This window comes from Aedes aegypti, chromosome 1 (assembly GCF_002204515.2).
Source record: "Aedes aegypti strain LVP_AGWG chromosome 1, AaegL5.0 Primary Assembly, whole genome shotgun sequence".
NCBI classification, from domain to species: Eukaryota; Metazoa; Arthropoda; class Insecta; order Diptera; family Culicidae; genus Aedes; species Aedes aegypti.
In genome coordinates this window covers 154,382,677-154,398,810 of record NC_035107.1, presented here as the reverse complement: position 1 = coordinate 154,398,810, position 16,134 = coordinate 154,382,677, and the positions used below count along the sequence as shown (strand labels likewise).

Below are 16,134 nucleotides of genomic sequence, written 5' to 3'. Positions count from 1 at the left end.
GACGAGGAGTGCCAGGAGGTTTTAGAGGAGAAGAATACAGCGCGGGCTGCAATGCTGCAGCATGGTACGCGGCAAAACGTGGAACGATACAGACTGAAGCGGAAACAGCAAACCCGCCTATTCCGGGACAAAAAGCGCCGCTTGGAAGAGGTGGAATGCCAAGAGATGGAGTTGCTGTACCGCTCTCAAGAAACGCGGAAGTTCTATCAGAAGCTCAACACATCCCAACCAGCTCCCACGATGGGGGAAGTTAAGGATGCCATTCAACAGCTTAAGAACAACAAGGCCGCTGGCAAGGATGGTATCGGAGCCGAACTCATCAAGATGGGCCCGGACAGGTTGGCAGCTTGTCTGCATCGGCTGATCTGGGAAACGGAACAGCTACCGGAGGAGTGGAAGCAAGGCGTTATATGCCCTATCTACAAAAAGGGCGACAAACTGGAGTGTGAAAATTATCGTGCAATCACCATCCTAAACGCCGCCTACAAAGTGCTATCCCAGATTCTCTTCCGTCGTCTATCACCTATAGCAAACGAGTTCGTGGGAAGTTATCAAGCAGGTTTTATCGACGGCCGCTCGACAACTCTTTTCCGTGCGGCAAATCCTCCAGAAATGCCGTGAGTACCAGGTCCCTACGCACCATTTGTTCATCGATTTCAAGGCGGCATACGATAGTATCGACCGCGTAGAGCTATGGAAAATCATGGACGAGAACAGCTTTCCCGGGAAGCTCACAAGATTGATCAGAGCAACGATGGACGGTGTGCAAAACTGCGTGAAGATCTCGGGCGAACACTCCAGTTCGTTCGAGTCTCGGCGGGGACTACGACAGGGCGACGGACTTTCGTGCCTGTTGTTCAATATTGCGCTTGAAGGTGTCATGCGGAGAGCCGGACTTAACAGTCGAGGCACGATTTTCACGAGATCCGGACAATTTGTTTGCTTCGCGGACGACATGGATATTATTGGGAGAAAATTTGAAACGGTGGCAGATTTGTTCACCCGCCTGAAACGCGAAGCAACAAGAGTCGGGCTAATGGTGAATGCGTCGAAAACAAAGTACATGCTGGTTGGCGGAACTGAGCGCGACAGGGCCCGCCTAGGAAGCAGTGTTACGATAGACGGGGATACCTTCGAGGTGGTGGATGAGTTCGTCTACCTCGGATCCTTGTTGACGGCTGACAACAACGTTAGTCGGGAAATACGAAGGCGCATCATCAGCGGAAGTCGTGCCTACTATGGGCTACAGAAGAAACTGCGGTCAAGAAAGATTCACCCCCGCACCAAATGCACGATGTACAAAACGCTCATAAGACCGGTAGTCCTCTATGGGCATGAGGCGTGGACTATGCTCGAAGAGGACTTGCAAGCTCTTGGGGTTTTCGAACGCCGAGTGCTAAGGACGATCTTCGGCGGCGTGCAGGAGAACGGCGTGTGGCGGCGAAGGATGAACCACGAGCTCGCTCAACTCTACGGCGAACCCAGTATCGTGAAGGTAGCTAAAGCTGGAAGGATACGCTGGGCAGGGCATGTTGCAAGAATGCCGGACAACAACCCTGTAAAGATGGTGTTCGCTACGAATCCGGTCGGAACAAGAAGGCGTGGGGCGCAGCGAGCTAGGTGGATTGACCAGGTACACCAGGACCTGGAGAGCGTGGGTCACAGTCGAGGATGGAGAGAAGCGGCCATGAACCGAGTGAATTGGCGTAATATTGTTGGCGAGGCTTTATCAAGATAATTGATGTAAAGCCAAATAAGTAAGTAAGTATGAGCACCCTATTTTATGTTGTGAAATTATCTCATAGAATCTAACAATTTAATTATTTTATTCACTGAACTGGAAAGTTTAGAAATTAAATACTCTTTCGAAATCTACTGAGCTCATATTTGGCTTAAATATGTTTCTTACTGCATAATTTTAGACAATTCGGTCGAGAAAAAACCCCTATCTTCTTCTTCTTGGCATTAACGGGAATCGAACCCAGAAACCTTCAGCATGGCTTTGCTTTGTAGCCATGGATTTTAATCACACTGCTAAGGAAGGCCCCTGAAAAACCCCCATGCCAATTTGAATCATTCCACCCTGGCGAAACCGCCCCGACTACCCCTATTGTATTTGGTGCTGTTCATACAATACAAGGACTAGTTCGCATTATTGCTTGGAATCAATAAGTTTTAAGCAAATCAATTAATGGTACCGTAATCCGGGGTATCATTGATCAGCGGGGTAACATTGATCGGAATGACCCATCTAGTAAAAAGTTCGTATCATCATTTAATGATGAAATATTTCCAAAGCATGAATTGCACTTCTCCTTTTTATGTTCATGAGCTAATAAAAATTAAGGTGTATTCGAAAATTGCATTTACTTCATGCGTAAATTTAACAACTTTTTGAAACCACGATTTCAATGGTTAAGGATGACACTACCGAAAATTCATGTCTTACATAAGTTGTGCAAGCAATATGAGCAAAGGAATTGTGATTCTTACTAAAAATGGCATCGCCAAAAACGATTCCGTTGTCAAAACATTCATAAGAATGTGCAATTGGGCAACATTGACGAATTACTGTTAAGTATGTAGAATTTTCTTAGGAAATTGCCTACCTTTAGGCGTATTGAGCGGTTGGAGGTGTTTTTAATTTTGAAATAACTTAAAAAGTAAACGACTTGTAAGAGTTTGGTTTTCATCTGAGACGAGACTCGCGAAGTCGGTCTTCTTTTTCTACGGTTGCTAAGATTTTCTTCTTCGATTCTGTGTTTACACAAATTTGTGAGCAAGATGTTCAAGCTTTTACATGAACTCAATGGCAAAGATGAATTGCGATTGCATCGTTCCAAGTTCAGAAAACCTTTTCAAGTTAAATTGCATATCCGCAAACGCAGTAAACATTGCAATAACAAATGTTTTGCTTGTTTCGATTTAGTTTCGTCAGCGCAAATCAAATGGAATATTTCGCTGAATTATTTTTTTTTATGAATGATTCCAATACTCTCCACATATTTGCCCACAAAATCAACTGGCTGCATCTGACAGCGAAATCTGGGCTGCATATGACGTTGCTTTTTTTCCTCTTCGCGAGTCTCGTCTCAGGTTTTCATATTCGGCTTCAGGAGCGATGATTTAAGTAAGTAACGACATTTTCAATATTACCGAACATTGTTTACATGGGGTGATCAATGTTACCCCATATCAGCTAAATCAAAAAATCACTTAAAACATTTATTTAAACATACTTATTTTTTTTTAAAACAAAAATACAGTATATAGACACGAGCGGTGGGTGCCAGTACTTGTTTTAAAAATATTAAAACATGCCACATTTGGATGTTCAAATGAAAAATTTAAGAAATATCTCAAAAACTGATCAATGTTACCCCGGATTACGGTATCCACTAACGCCACGGGTAATGGAAACTTATTTTTTTTAAGCAAAAAAGAAGCCTCATAAGAATCTAAGGGTCATCCATAAATTACGTCACACAAAATATGGCCATTTTCAATCCCTCTCCTCCGTATTATCATACTTTTTGTATGGAGGCTTCGTAAATTATGTAGGGATCGTAACGTTTCCGTGAATCATTTCCCGAGAATGTGTCGTAATTTGTGGGGTCTTCTACAAATTACGACATATGTTGTTTTTCCAATAATTCTATAAGGATTGTATAATATAAATAAGAATCATAAACAAGTGTACATTGGCAATCTTATGTGTGGTTCATTATGCTAAGTCAATTTTGTGCGCACAGATGTATAGACTATTTTTTGGGGCTGTGCATAAACCACGTGGTATTTTTCCCTGTAAGGGACCGTCCATAAATGACGTAGCATTTTAGGGGGAGGGGAAGTCTACGATTTTGCTACGAACCATGTATTAAGTATGGAAAAATAGGCTACGAAGGGGGAGGGGGTGTCAACAATTTGTCGAAAATGCCACGTCATTTATGGACGCTGCCTAAGTGGGCTTTCCCGATATTCCGCTTGTACATGAAACGTATGTATGCATGAAGTTACTTTTTAGAGAAATAGACAGATGTGAAGACGGATATAGCATGTTTTACTTGTCTGTTGTTATACAAAGAACAGTGCGCGTAATTAGGGCATTATGAAAAAAATACGTAGCCTAATTCCGCGCAATACTTTTCTGAATAAAACTCAATAATTATGCTAATATTTGATAAGATTTCATAGAAGCACCATGAAACATATCTGTAGCAAGTAGTTCCATGGAATATTGCATAAAAAATAAAACATTTTTGATAAAGAAATCGCCTTTGTTGTTGTCCTACAGTCTTAGCACGGACGCTAAGAAAATTAGAAAAATGACTTCTACTCCGACGGGCCTTCACTGATTATTTTTTTAGGCCGCGAAAAAATGACTTATTTGCTTTTAGTTGTGATTCAAACTTATGCTAAATCAAAGTAGACTCGAATAGCATTAAAAGTTGCTGAAATATTAATGTGTATTTCCATATATAAATAATTTTGTATGAAATGCGCGGAATTAAGCACTGCGCTGAATTAAGACACTTTACGGTATTTTGAGTTTACCCTCGCTTTTTTCTTTAGTTTGGCACTGTTGGGTACTCAACTCGTTTGGGGATTTTACTCGGGAGGAAAATCGTTGCACTTACCTTTTACAGCAGTACCACGCCGACTCACCTCGTGATCGAGCCACCGACAGCCGTGCACGTCACAGCCACCAGCAGAACGATGGGATGGAATGCCGACGGCTGTACACGCTACAGCCACCAGCCACAAACTCGATGCCGACAACCGTGCACGTCAAAGTCACCAGCGCAGGAACACACCGCTAGTAGCCGTGCACACCACAGCCACCAACGAACTCCTCTCGAATGCCGACAATCGCGCACGTCGCGATCACCAGCGCGATCACCAGCGCAGGATCTCACTCCGTCGAAGGACCACGGCCGAAATGGCCGACACGCAGTTTTAGCTGGACACAGCTTCACCTTCCCAGGTGAGTCGTCGTTTGCTCGCCAACGATAACCACCAGGAGTGACGCCGAATCGTGAATATTTATTTTAATATTGATTCTCAACAACTCCCGGCACACTCCTGGGAATCGTCGCTTAGCAAACACGACAATCTGCCAGCACCACCACAGCAGCTTCGCTCACTGGAACCGCACCACCGCTCGTCATTCGCTTCGACGAACGAAGGAAGGAAGAATGCCGAACAAGACGCAACTCGTCTTGCTCGACAACGCCGGCTCGGATGAACCGCACACACACACTCTGCGACGGACTCGCCAACGAATGGACTGTGAGGGTGAGAGACACAAGCACACTCGTCGCCGTCTCGGCTCAGGGCGCTGCCATATTAGGCCGAGGGCATAGTTACGCCGCGCGTCAAGCGATGCGCAACGCGACGCGTTTGCGTCTGAACAGTTCTGGCAGGCGTCAATGCAAAACGCATGGTGCAGCGCGTATACATGACAAAGTGAACGCGATGCGATGCGCGTGCAGTCGCGTCGAACCATTCCGTGAAGTGGTTTCACGCGCGTCCGATGCTGTTTCATTTTGTTTATGATGGTGTTCGTTGCAAAAACTTTAAGTTTTTGTTAGCTAAAAAGCTTATCGTGAAGTATGTGTATAGAAGCAGGACCATCGTGTACAATTTCTGGGACAGGTTTCAGTGGAATTTGGTACTACTGCAGGTCGCATGATGTAAGAATAAGAATCATGGGACACCAAGTGGCGCATCAGCTACAAGTGACTGAAACTTTGATAAAGTTTTATGGGACAGACCCCCATGTTTGTTGATAGGTCATACTCGGCATTATTTTTTTTATTTCCGTACAAAAATCTTACCATGGGAGAATAGTCAAAATAGTCGTAGGTACGTGATTAATGACCAGCCTGAATTCTATTTTTATTTAGTTAAAATGTTGTTAATGATAAAAAATGTTAAGCTGGCTTGCTAAAACATCTATTTCTTTGATTTTTCTGGCGAATATTCGATTATGTAGCTGTGCCCCAAGCGATTCAAAACGCGTCACTATGTCATATATTGCGTAACACAACGCCTATCTGAAAATCTTACAAAAACGCGTCACGCGCTGCTTGACGCATCGCGTTACTATGCCCTCGGCCTTAAACGCGTCTTGCGATGCGTACGCGTGTGCGAGCCCGCAAAGCAGAATATCAACAACAGGAAATCCTTTGATCGCATCGCATTCACGCGGTGCGGCCATAGTAACGCGTCTGCGTCCGCGAACGCGATGCGATCAAAGGATTTCCTGTTGTTGATATTCTGCTTTGCGGGCTCGCACACGCGGACGCGTCGCTCGACGCGTTTACTATGGCAGCGCCCACGGACGTGGACGCGTTACTATGGCCGCACCGTCACAATCTCGTGGAAGGAGAGAAAGGAAAGGGAAAAAAATGCCAACCGATCGCCTCGTTGACCGGTCTGGCTCACTGTCACCACACTCTTCGGCTCTCGTTCAGAAAGGACTTTTACTACTTGATGTTGTTTTATTAAGACTGATTGGAATTTGTTACAATGGATATGATTATAGATTTTTGCTCTACAGTGAAAACAGCAGACGACACTCGTCGCGCTGCGTGACAGGCTCTGCCCAATCGGAGCACATCGAAGAAAAAAACCCGTCTGACGCTATCGCTCGCAGGGTTGGGAGGGAGAAATGAATGAATGATTGCATCAGTTATTCTGAACGCGTAGGGCGCGTACAGGCACTGTAATTTAGTTTTCAATTCATAACTATTTTGTACGTTCTATTTGCACATCCTACATATAAATTTTAAAATCAGCTTCCTTGACCTTGTAAAAAGTTTTTAAACATACATACATACTTTTAGAACTTTTAATTTTCGGATTTACAAAACGACGAAAATAAGATTTTCAGCTTTCGCAACCTTACCATTACTTTCGCCGTCCCGCTGTATGGAGAGACAAAGTGACTTAACCACTAATCAAAACAAAACACTACTTGAGTCGATTTTACACTGGTAGAAAAACGTCGCAAGTAACTAAATAAAACGGCTTATCATTTTGTCATAAAATTCTTGTGTGAAATAATAGGAACTCAATATTGTTTGAACGCGAGCTCATTGTATGCAAAATTTAAGCAATTGTGCTATGCACGCATTGATGCAAAGCATACTTCTTCATTAATTAGTCACAGACCCACATGGGCACAAACGAATACCACGGCGAAGCACGCATTAGCAGCTTGTACCGAGGCACTCGAACGGTGCGCATGTTTTGCTGATTCTACTGTTTGAGTCCGTTTATGTTTACATACAAAAGCGGCAATTGCCAAAATATCGTCACCGCCGTCCCAGGCGTCTTTATCTATCCATTAAGTTCAATTAATTGACATTTTCCAAATAAAAGGGACAGAGGTTCCACCACCAGGGCAGTCTTGTTCTGGCCTTCGACTCACTTGTTTCACTGCATTCTAAATGCATACTGAACGTCCCTGTAGCACTCTGGTTCCCAGATACTGCTTATGATCTGAGGTTGGCAACAAGAAAGCAACTCTAAGGGCTAAAAGACCGAAGTCTTTAACCCCCTACTGTTAGTCCCCGGACGGACTTTCAGATGGCGACCGGACTTTCGAACACGCAATGTTCGGATAGTTTTGTGAATTTCTTGTGAAGAATTAAGGTGAAGTGAAAACACGTAGAAGCCCGAACTGAACCGAAACCAAGTGAAAATGTGGTTGTGTGCAGTGACCATAGTGATCCTACTACTGGTAGCATATCAGTTGTTTCTGTTTATAAAACAGGAATTCACAGGAATAGTCCTGTTGAAATAATAACCCAGTGACCACCTGAAAAAAAAAAAGTGAAATTGACACATGTGAACTTGGTGAAAAATATTTAAAAATGGGGTCAGAAGAATCGAAGGCTCATGTCGAGCATAACGGAGATAGCCGTATCGAAATAGTGAATGTGCAAAGCGAACACACTACAAAATTTAACGAACAAAAAGTGATATTACAAATCATACTAGTAGTGGTAGCAATCCAACTCTGTATGACGACATACCGCGAAATTAAAGGGTATATGAACAGGAAGGCCTCGAAAAAGGCAGAAGAACTACTTAGTGTTGTCTCCAAAAAGTGAACAATAAAAACAAACAGTGCATCCAACGGCTGATTATAAAGCTAAAGTGAAGAAGGCGTCTACCTCGCCATAAGAAGGTATACAGTGAAGAAAAAAAACAATATGTCAGAAATAGCAACTATCATCATAACCCTCAGGAGAGGCATAGCAGAGAAGAAACCTGTGAAGATAACAACTCATACGAAGGCAGGAAAACAATTTGTAAACATTTTACAACGTGAGCAAAGAATAAAAAACGTGAACAAAAAACAAGCACTTTTCCAATCTTCAATGTGTGACATCACCAGCGTGGACCGAACACCGGTAGGAGTTAACGAAATTCTATTTTACGCAAGTGAACAGCTACCTAGTGTTACGGGCAGCCTAGTTATATCAACACACCGAGGAATAATGACGCACTTAAGCGCAGTGGAGAAAAATTTGGGTGGACGTATAATCGCCCGAATCTTCTGAAAATCCAGCAGCGAAGTAAAAATCCAGCAGTTCTACCTAAGGATTACGACATCAGCAGAATCATCGAGATAATCTACGGTGAAGTGGTGAGAGATTTTTTTTTAACGGATGTGAATGTCTTTTTTTTTATAAACTGTATATTCTTTAAGCTTACTATGTCATTCTTGGTGTTATAGACAAATGAATACAATAACTACAGTCAATACAGAATATGAACATCTTGGACCTTGAAGAAAAGTTAAAAGAATTATTAATTCTAGAATCAAACTTAAAAAAATCCATCTATAAAAAATTTCTGCATAAAACTTTGCTCGAGAAGCAAAGGTTAAACAACCAACTATATGATTATGTACAAACAGGATTAATAAACTTAGAAGATTCTCTATCAGAATCAAAATTGACTTATTTTGAAAAGGCTTCAAGACAGGCTTTTCTGTGTGTCCAACAAATCTTGAACACCAAATTGGCGCACACAAAACGAACCATTCCTTTTAAAACATTAGTATCTACCATTATCATTTTAAGACGCTTAAAACCCGAACCAATCGTACTAAATATACAAGAAAACATGGCAAATGCCACGGAAATAATAAAAATTGCCTCGTCCCTCATACCCCAGTATGATGGGAACGGCGAGAAGCTTAACAACATAACCGCGGCGTTAAAAGCGTTAAAAACTGTTGTTACAGCCGCAACGGAACCTGTTGCAATACAGATTATCTTATCAAAATTAGAGGGAAAAGCAAGATCAGCGGTTGGAGATTCACCCGTTGATATCGAGGCGATCATCAATAATTTGACTCGGAAATGCAAACAGTCTATGTCATCAGATGTAGTGCTAGCAAAACTAAACGCAACCCGACAAAGTGGGGCGCTGAATAAGTTCACTAGTGAGATAGAGGAACTCACTAGCCAACTTGAGGCAGCCTACATAGGAGATAATATCCCATTGGACACAGCAACGAAGATGGCAAATAAGGCTGGAATCAAAGCCTTATCCAACGGCTTGAAAAGTTTGAACACTCAATTAATTGTGAAAGCAGGCACATTTAGTACACTAAATGAGGCCATAGGAAGAGCAGCGGAAAACGACCAGGAGGAAACACCGTCAATGAAAGTTTTGCATTACGGACAAAGAGGAGGAATGTACTCCTTTAATCATGACCAACGGTATAGATCCTTCTACCAGAACAATCATCGAACAAATTCAGAACAAAGAGATAACACCTCGCGGTTTGGAGGTTACAACCAAAATTTTCGAGGAAATAACAACTCGAATTCAGAACAAAGAGACAATACCTCGCGGTTTCGAGGATACAACTCAAATTCCCGAGGTGGTAACAACTCAAATTGGTACAGAGGTGATAACAATTCCAATCGAGGAAATGGCAGAAACTATAGTTTAAACTATAGCAATGGCCATCGAGATCAACACCAGGAACGATACAACAGTAACAGACATAACCCAAGTCATGGTAGGATCTATCATGCTACGACACAAGAGAACGATTCTCCTCTTCAAAACAATCGCAATAATGAATGCGATGACAGACGCGAAACCGGACCACATAATTTTTTAGGAGGGAGAGCAGACCAGATCGAACGGTCCTCTCAATAAATTTGAATGCTTCTAATTTCGTTTCTGTTGGTACTGAGATGTCCGAAGGTAAAGTTACTTTGATTATAGACAGTGGAGCAGACATTTCATTATTTAAAATCAACAAAATTAAACCAGACAGATTCGTGAGCACAGCTAACAAAATCAAATTAACGGGAATTACAGATAAAACCGTCGAAACGCTTGCTTCCACGGATACAGAAATATTTTTCGAAAATGGATTAAAGGTAAAACATACTTTTCAATTAGTTTCAAAGAATTTTCCAATACAAACAGATGGTATTCTAGGGCGCGATTTTCTCACTACCAACAGGTGCAAAATAGATTACGATTCTTGGTTATTACATTTTGACAGGGGAAATAAAACAATTTCCATACCTATTGAAGACAATTTTAATAATGGCTTTATACTTCCTCAAAGAAGTGAAACCATTCGTAAATTATCAAAAAGAGCTTATCCAAGTGACATGGTTGTACACGCTCAAGAAATCCAAACTGGAATTTTTGTTGGTAATACAATCATTTCCAAGGACGAACCATATGCAAAATTTATCAACACTACAAATGAACCAGCTTTTATAAACTATGATCAGATTAATCCTATTATAGAGCCTTTTGACAATTATCATGTCCTGAAAACTATGCAGAATACACTTACAAGCACCAATCGTCAAGAAAAAATTTTTAATGAAATTGATCTTTCGGATATACCTAGCTTTGTACAACAAGATTTTAAAAATTTGATCACGAACTATGCAGACATCTTTAGTTTAAAGGATGATAAACTCTCTTCAAATAATTTTTATAGTCAAGACATTCATCTTACCGATAATGCCCCTGTATATATACCAAATTACAAGCAAATTCACTCACAAACAGATGAAATTAAAAAACAAATTGATAAAATGCTTGAAGAAAATATAATTGAACCTTCTATTTCGTCATATAATTCACCAATTTTACTAGTCCCGAAAAAATCAAATAATGACAATAAAAAATGGAGATTGGTTGTCGATTTTCGACAACTGAACAAAAAAATTTTGACAGATAAATTCCCCTTGCCAAGAATTGATTCAATTCTGGATCAACTTGGTCGAGCAAAATACTTCAGTACTCTTGACCTCATGTCAGGATTTCACCAAATTCCTCTTACACCAGAGTCCAAAAAATACACAGCTTTTTCAACACAATCAGGTCATTATCAGTATACGCGAATGCCATTTGGACTAAATATCAGCCCAAATAGTTTTCAGCGTATGATGACAATAGCCATGGCAGGGTTAACCCCTGAACACGCATTTATTTATATTGATGACATTATTGTGATAGGATGTTCTGTAAAACATCACATTTCAAATTTAGCAAACGTTTTTAATCGCCTCAAATACTACAACTTAAAATTAAATCCAAGTAAATGTAAATTTTTCCAGACCGAAGTTACATATTTAGGTCATAAAATTACCGATAAGGGTATCTACCCTGATGATTCAAAGTTTATAGCAGTGGAAAAATTTCCAGTTCCAACAAATGTTGATGACGTTCGCAGATTTGTCGCCTTTTGCAATTACTATAGGAAATTCGTACCAAAATTCGCAGGCATAGCAAAGCCATTAAACGATCTACTTAAAAAGAATGTTAAGTTCGAATGGTCTGATAAATGTCAAAAAGCCTTTGAAGAATTAAAAGCTCATCTATTATCACCACAAATTTTAAGATATCCAGATTTCTCGAAAGAATTTACCATTACAACGGATGCTTCTAATGTAGCGTGCGGTGCAGTGTTATCTCAAAACTTCGATGGTAATGACTTACCAATCGCTTACGCCAGTAAGACGTTCAACAGCGCTGAGTCAAGAAAACATACTATTTATCAGGAAATGATTGCCATTCATTGGGCGATTAACTATTTTAAAGCTTACGTATACGGCAGAAAATTCAAAATTAAAACAGATCACAGACCGCTCGTCTATCTTTTTGGAATGAAAGAACCTACAAAAAAGCTTACACAAATGCGTCTGGATCTAGAAGATTACAATTTTGAAATTGAATACATCAAAGGCAGAAACAACGTTGGAGCTGATGCACTCTCCAGAATAGCAATCACGTCAGACGAATTGAAGCAGATGTCAATTTTAAAGGTAAACACTAGATCAATGACTGGAACGAAGACGAAGGAACCAAAATCAGATGATTTGACAGGTGCGCAACTGTCAATCTACGAAACGGATTCACCTTCAAAAACCTACAAGTTACCAAAAATACGCACAACGATAAATTCATTCAAAGAAATCACAATTATCATAACGGATCCAAAAGAAAGTAAAGAAATATATGCAATCACAGCCGATGGAACTCAGACGCTAGAGTCAGTTTGTCTAAGGTTGAATGATATGCTTCAGAAAATGAAAATAAACAAGCTTGCAATGTCGACACAAAATGAAATATTCACAATTCTACCAGTAGAATTGTTTAAAAGGATCGCGATAAAAACGCTAAAGAACGTGGAAATATTATTACATAAACCACGCAGAAAAATTGAAAATTCAGAGGATATTCAGAAAATACTGCATGATTATCATGTAACACCTATCGGAGGGCATATTGGGCAAACCCGATTATACAAAAAACTACGAGACAAATATGATTGGAAGGGTATGAAAAAAACAGTTAACCGATTCATCGAGAACTGCAGATATTGTAGAATCAACAAAGTGTACAAGCATACCAAGGAACCAAACATAGTAACCACTACCCCAGCTAAACCATTTGATGTGATATCAATTGATACAGTAGGACCTTTACCAAGAACCAACAGTAGCAATCGATATTGCATAACTATACAGTGTGATTTAACAAAATATGTTGTCATAATACCTGTATCAAATAAAGAAGCTTCGACCATAGCAAAAGCTTTGGTTGAACATTTCATACTTATTTATGGAAACTTTCTTGAACTCAAATCGGACCAAGGAACAGAATATAAGAACGAAGTACTGAATCAAATTGGAAAAATACTAAAATTCAAGCAGAACTTTGCTACGGCATATCATCCGCAAACAATAGGTGCGTTAGAAAGAAATCATAGATGTCTCAATGAGTATCTACGATCTTTTTCAAACGAACACCATGATGATTGGGATGAATGGATAAAATTTTATTCATTCGTTTATAACACCACCACACATACCGATACTGATTATACACCTTTTGAGCTTGTATTCGGGAGAAAACCTAACTTACCACAAGATATTTTTAAACCCAAAATTGATCCAGTATATAATTTAGAGCAATATTGTAATGAGTTAAAATATAAACTCCAAAAATCCCATCTGGTAGCAAAAGAAAACCTAATTAGAGAAAAACAAAAAAGATTGCAAAGTTCAAATAAATATACACACTCGATCAAATTATCCGAAGGAGATTTAGTATACATAACGAATGAAAATAGGAAAAAGTTGGACCCTCACTATATTGGACCATTTAAAGTAAAGAATGTACAGGCACAAAATTGTAAGTTGCAAGAATTGAATTCGAGAAAGTTGATTATTGTACATAAAAACAGAATAATAAAGATGTAAAATTTGTTTTTAACTTATAAATGTAGACTAAGTTAATGTAGCGCCGGAGCATTCAACAGGCAGCGTTTGAAATTTGGATGTTTTAGACTTTTAAGTTAAGGCTATGAAATAAAATACGTAAAAAAAAAAAAAATATACCGAACAAAAAAAAAAATTTTTTTTTTAAGCTGCTTATATGCATTATAAAATATTGTAAAACCCGAAATATTGTAAAATTTTATCTCAAAGGCATCTGGGACAGGCAACCGCAAGAATGATTCCATTTCATTTTCTTTTCCATTACATCATTCTCTCAAAGGGGGAAGGTGTGCTATGCACGCATTGATGCAAAGCATACTTCTTCATTAATTAGTCACAGACCCACATGGGCACAAACGAATACCACGGCGAAGCACGCATTAGCAGCTTGTACCGAGGCACTCGAACGGTGCGCATGTTTTGCTGATTCTACTGTTTGAGTCCGTTTATGTTTACATACAAAAGCGGCAATTGCCAAAATATCGTCACCGCCGTCCCAGGCGTCTTTATCTATCCATTAAGTTCAATTAATTGACATTTTCCAAATAAAAGGGACAGAGGTTCCACCACCAGGGCAGTCTTGTTCTGGCCTTCGACTCACTTGTTTCACTGCATTCTAAATGCATACTGAACGTCCCTGTAGCACTCTGGTTCCCAGATACTGCTTATGATCTGAGGTTGGCAACAAGAAAGCAACTCTAAGGGCTAAAAGACCGAAGTCTTTAACCCCCTACTGTTAGTCCCCGGACGGACTTTCAGACAATGTACACATCGAAAAAATGAATAATAAAAAAATTATTTATCCCCATAATTATAATTGAACTACAATATTAATTAGAATGAGCCTCCACCACATCATCCCTCTCAGGAGAATTTTGATTCCCATTTTTTTTTGCGGTGGTTCAGAATTGAAAATATCAAAAGTCTATTGTAATCACATACTTGTTCAATTGCATGTGGTGTTATTCGATATTTAAATTAAAATTCGTTAAGCCGAACATGTTGATCCTTCCACAAGAACCAACGACGAGCATTGCTTTAAGTTAAGAGATTTTTTCGTAATGCACAACCAGCATAAACGTTCTTCTCCTTTTGTTTATGTACTAATTATAACTTCAACATGTTGCAAAATAAGTGAAGCTGCTTTTAAAACAAACAAAAAAGTTTAAATTTAGCGTGACATAATTTGTGTACCATCCCTTAGCGGGGTACAAATTAAAAAGTGTTCAGATTAAATGTGGTCAAACCAACGGGGGGATGATTTTTAGCACTAAAAACACATATTTTAGAAAATTTTGGCACATGAGCCAAAGAGGCTGACCGTCGTACTTGTTTTCTTGCATTCAGTTGTTTGGCATTTTCAGCATTATTGAAACCGTGAAAAATGATCAATGTCACCCGAAATTACGGTAGGTACATGTAAACTTCAAAACGTCAATACCTTATAACAGCAAGAAAAATTTGCTTTTCTATGGAAAATAAGACATGCCTCGATATTTACCCATTTATCAATTTATCAGTCATGAAAATCAATAGTTTTCATTATTGGAGTCGATTCGTAGAAAGATTTCCAATCGATTGGTGCAAGAATTTCGAAAATCTATCCGGGCTAACGCATCTAACCACTTTTCGCGACGCGAGCGATTTTCGTTTTTCGAAATTGTACCCCAGTATGTTGCCGTAAGACGTTATCCAACGTCAAAAAGAGCTATTATTTTAGTTTTGACTGCCCTCGCCTCATATATTCGATTTCACTACTATTTGACTGTCCTTCGTGTTATTTAATAAATCTTGCCATTTATATTCTTTAGTCCAGTTTTCTGAATGTTCGGTGCTTACCACTTACCTTCACAATAAATAAATTTTTCTTTTTCACTGCATCTAAATCTCCTGAAATCTGATCCAGTTTTTGTTGAAGAACTTCACAATCTTTCGTTTTTTCGGCCAAATGCTTAGCCATCACCAAACGTTCCTCATAACGGCATTTTTTTTCATACTCAAGCTGCTCTTGCAGTTTGACTATATTTACCTCATAGTGGGATTGGTTTTCCTTAGAAGAGTTGTTTTCTATGGACATGGCTATACTTTTTGACTTTTGCAAAGAAATCTCATTTTGAAGAGTAGCATTCAGCGAGCTTAACTCCTCATTCAATGCCAGTAATTCAGATTCTCTTTGGTTGAATTTGCTAACGTCAGCTGTTTGGTCGGCTAATTGTCTTTCAATATTCTTCATGTGTTCCGTAAGGTTATTGTTAATCTCGTTGACTCTGTAAACAAAAAAAAAAATATATATAAATATATATCTCTAAATTTTTCAAATCGACGTAACTTCCATTCGGTTTTGAGA

General features: G+C 39.6%; 1 protein-coding gene across 5 annotated transcripts in view; it reads right to left on the bottom strand.

Moving 5' to 3' along the window:
• LOC5569994 (coiled-coil domain-containing protein 186) overlaps positions 1 to 16,134 on the bottom strand; it is a 249,268-nt gene that overhangs the window by 171,250 nt on the left and 61,884 nt on the right. For all 5 annotated transcript variants that reach the window (XM_021851496.1, XM_021851488.1, XM_021851480.1 and 2 more), the window contains one exon: positions 15,634 to 16,054. In XM_021851496.1, the coding sequence (XP_021707188.1) occupies positions 15,634 to 16,054 (421 nt within the window). The remainder of the gene's footprint in view (positions 1 to 15,633; positions 16,055 to 16,134) is intronic.